General features: G+C 54.1%; 1 protein-coding gene across 1 annotated transcript in view; it reads left to right on the top strand.

Moving 5' to 3' along the window:
* OTOG (otogelin) overlaps positions 1-4,300 on the top strand; it is an 81,568-nt gene that overhangs the window by 63,703 nt on the left and 13,565 nt on the right. The window contains 3 exon segments of the mRNA XM_027768815.1: positions 334-517; positions 2,587-2,807; positions 2,961-3,099. Coding sequence (XP_027624616.1) covers positions 334-517; positions 2,587-2,807; positions 2,961-3,099 — 544 coding nt within the window.

Genomic DNA, 4,300 nt, shown 5'->3' with positions numbered 1-4,300 from the left:
GGGAAAATCTCCCATAAGAAATTATGTGAGCAGGATCCAGAAAGCAGAGCGTGACGGCAAGGACTGAGGATCTGTGCTTATTCGGGCTCTCCGATGCAGCCTGCAGCCCCTATTGCATTCCCTATTCCATTTTTATTTTCCATGGAAGTATTTTCAGAATGTCTCCAACCACTTTGGACTGTGGTTTGGCCACATTTGCCTGAAACAGAGCCTGGCACATCATAGGTGCCTTATAGATGTTTGTTAGACGATGATGGGAGGATAGGTGGTTGGGTGGATGGACAGACGGACGGAGGGACAAGCTGTGCTCCCCCTCAACCTCCCACCCCCAAGGTGACGGTGGACTCACAGCCCGTGTGGCCCCCCGTGAGCAGGTATGGGTTCCGAATTGAGGACACAGGCCACATGTACGTGGTCCGGACACCCGCACACATCCAGATACAGTGGCTCCACAGCTCGGGGCTCATGATCCTGGAGGCCAGCAAAGCCAGCGAGGCCCAGGGCCGGGGCCTGTGCGGTAAGGTGGGGCCCAGCCTGGGGGCGAGGGTGGCTTCCAGGTTCACCTCTGCCCCCGGTCACAGTTTCCAGGAAAGTCTGGGGCTCAGTTCCAGGCCAGAGGTGGGGCCGACGGAGCTAATGGCAGGGAGGCCTAATGTCCTGTGCTCTAGGGGATGGGGCAGGGCTCTGGCCCCCACCAGCTGTCAGCCAGGATTGTCTGTCAGCTTCCCTGACAGCCTCCTAATGCCCGATAATCTTTCCTGTCGGTGTTGGCCTGGGCACTTCACAAAGCACTTCCCTGCCCTGTCTCTTAGCCCAGGTCATCCGCACGACAGCCCTGAAGGTGGCCATCTGTATCCCCATTGAGCTAAGGAAGAAAGGGAGCTCTGAGAGGTTAATCAGCTTGCCCAAGGTCAACCGCAGAGCTGTCACCACACACAGAACTAGGGCTCGGTCACGGGGTGACTGCAGAGAGCCTGCGTGAAGGGACTGGGTATATTTTAAGAAGAAAAAGGACTACAGGAGGAGTCCGGGTAGGGACTGCTTCTCGTGCAGGGGAGTAGCCAGAGGGCAGTCCATGACAGACTGCCATGACGGTGAAGATGGCGACAGAGGAACACACGCACTTGCACATGCATGCCCTCCAGCCTCCGCCAGTACCCATGGTGTTTACTCACGCTCATGTCCCGGCGTGCACAGCGCCCTCTACACATGCACTAACACGTGTGAGTCAGACACACTCATTCTTTCCAGCACACAACACATAAGTGCTGTGTACCAGTCACCTGGGGTGATGGGGCGTCCTCTCTTCACTGATATGACACCCCTCCTCATACACACGCACGCTCACACACACTCGTGCCACCACTACCTTGTCTCGCCATCTCTTCCTTCAGCCCTGTCCGTCCTGTGGTCAGCGGTAGCCCAGTGGGCCAGCTCCTCCCTAGGACCCCTTTGGGACTCTCCGCAGTGACAGAGCCAAGACCTAAAATGTGCCCATTGGGATCATTAACAAATCGAGTCTTGCTTTATATGCGCAGAATGGCGGCTAGAGATGTCAGAGCAGGAGGCAGATCGTTTATTCCTCTGTTGTATTTGAGCTGACCCCTGATACCCTGGGCACCCTGCTAGGCAGCAGAGGGGAGGCTGAAATAAAGGAGAATCTGAGGGGAAAATGAGCCTTGGCACGTAGCTGAAATCTCTTGTGAAAGACAGACCTGCAAACTGGGCACTGTGACGGAATTGGGGAGGTCACAGGTGGTAGGTCTCAGGTGCCCTTGAAGGAAAACCGTCTGAGAGCTCCCTTCCGGCAGGGAAGCAGCAGGAGCAGTGTGGCCAGGGAAGTGGGTCTGGAGGCTAGAGGACACCGTGCGTGAGGGGCGAGGCTGAAAGTTCAGGTCATGCCAGACGCCATGGCACCTCGGTGCCTTGACCGCACAGACGTTTCTTTCTTTCTCCTCTCTAAAGTGTTGTCCTTCATTCGTGGTACGACATGTGTGCACATTCACACCTGAGAGCGAGGCAGCGGGTGGAGCACCCGCCACAGGGTCTGGCTGTGCCATGACCCGCTTCCTCCGGTCCTCTGGCCTCCTGTGCCCACGCCCTGCGTGCTTCAGGGTGACCCAGCTGGGAGTCAAACCATGGTCCCCATGTGGAATCCAGCTTCTCTTGAGAAGCTCATTGCCACTGTGCCACGGAGCCTGTCCAAGAAGCTTATTCCTTGGACACGTAAATTCCAAACTGGACAGCGATGATCCAGAGACCCTAGTGCTGTCCACCCTGTGGCTCTGCCATTTTCAACATGAGCTTGCAACTCCTTGAAGGAAAGACACAAGGGAAGTTTTTGTTTTTGTTTTTGTTGTTGTTTTTAGAGAGAGATTTGTGTTTGAGACATCGTATGTTTAGTTTCTAAATATTTGGAGGCGTACCTTTCCTAAGACAGATGCCGTCTTACACAGCAGGCTTCCTCCTGCTCGTGCCTCGCGCTCTCGTCTGTGAAATGGGGCTAATGGTGGTACTGTCTGCAAAGAGCCACACACAGCTAGGCCGAGGTTGCTGTGACAGCAGGGATAACCTTACCCCTCGCAGGTGTCTGTGACGGAGACGCGGCCAATGACCTCACCCTGAAGGATGGCTCTGTGGTGGGTGGGGCCGAGGACCCTGCTCCCTTTCTGGACAGCTGGCAGGTGCCCAGCTCCCTGACCTCGGTGGGCCAGACTCGCTTCCGCCCAGACAGCTGCGCCACGGCCGACTGCTCTCCCTGCCTTCGCATGGTGTCCAACCGCACCTTCAGTGCCTGCCACCGCTTCGTATGTGCCAACTGACTCTGGCATGCCGGGTTGGGGGTGGCCTCCCGGGCTGGGAAGGGCAGGGCCTACCTGCAGAGGCTCGTTGCTTCCCCTGGTAGGGCTGGGAGGAGCCGAGCGCGCAGGTAAGCAGCCCTGCTCCATGCACGTGCCCAGGTCCCCCCGGAGTCGTTCTGTGAGCTGTGGATCCGGGACACCAAGTACGTGCAGCAGCCCTGCGTGGCACTGACCGTGTACGTGGCCATGTGCCACAAGTTCCACGTGTGCGTCGAGTGGCGGCGCTCCGACTACTGCCGTGAGTTGGGGAGCACAGGGTCCCCCAATTAAGACTGTTGTGCCCAGTCCCCATTAGAGTGCAAAAAGGCTCCCAGACCCAAGTGAAGTCTATGCCGTCCCAGGTTTAATCATGCATTCATTCCTTCACTCCTGAATTAATAAATATATGGAAATTAATATTTACTTTTATGCTTACATAGTTTATTAATTGAGTTTTTATTATAATTTATATCAAATTCATAAGCAATAATCCATTTTCTTTGTTACTTCATCTCTGAAAAATGGGACAGTAAGAGGAGCTCCCTCCCGGGGTGGTTGTGAAGGTAACGGGGAATGGTGTGGGGGTGCCTCACACACGCACAGTATTTGGTTACTGTCCAGAAAACAGTTCCCTTTGCTTAATTTTTGCTTATCTTTCTCATTTTCAAGTGTCTTCCCTAAGGATGGGAATGACATCCGCCTCTCCTTTAGCCATTAGGTTTGGGGTTGGCAGGGCTGGCTTGGGCTCGATTAGTTTAACTTTTAGATGTGGACCTGTCCAGAAAGTCTGGCGATGACTCACAGGAAGACCGCGTCCAGAGTGACGGGTAAATGCAGAAAGATGGAAACCGTCTAGAGCAGTGTTTTTCAAACTGTGGGTCCAGACTCGGGTGGCAGGCCATCAACGTGCAATAGAGCAGAGTGGAAAATGCTGATGGCTGAGACCAGCAGTTGGCGTAATGGCTATGTCGCTGGACTCCCATGTAGTTGACTACGGTTCAAGTCCTGGACCTGGTGGCTTAAAATCACACCGGGCGTGCGTGCCCAAGATCCTAAGAGGAGAACAGAGAGAAGGGATTGCGGCGTGGCCATCCCCCCTGGGGGGTGATTTCTTGCTTTCTGTCTCTCTGTCTCTCTCTGTCTTTTTGGCGAGTGCACGTGCCCTATAGTATAAACTTCTCCAAAACCAAAAATCAAAACCAAAACAATGCTGATGGCTGTTGCACACATTATTAAGTATTGCATATTACTTATGAAAAGTATCTTCTGCTTCAATCAGTGATGTCAAACCCATATCAGTGATTTCAGTCCCAGTTACCCCTTGAAATCACCCTGAGAACTTCAAAGAGCACTAATGCTTGGGCCTCACAATCAGGGATTCAGCTGGCCTGGGGTGGGGTCCCAGCAATGGGGTCAGAGAAGCTCCTGGAGAGTCTTCCGTAATCAGGTTTAGCATTCCT

The sequence above is a fragment of the Tupaia chinensis genome, unplaced genomic scaffold, assembly GCF_000334495.1.
Source record: "Tupaia chinensis unplaced genomic scaffold, TupChi_1.0 Scaffold000077_1, whole genome shotgun sequence".
Lineage (NCBI taxonomy): Eukaryota > Metazoa > Chordata > Mammalia > Scandentia > Tupaiidae > Tupaia > Tupaia belangeri.
The sequence above is the reverse complement of the archived record's forward strand: the minus strand, read 5'-3'. Positions and strand labels throughout refer to the sequence as shown.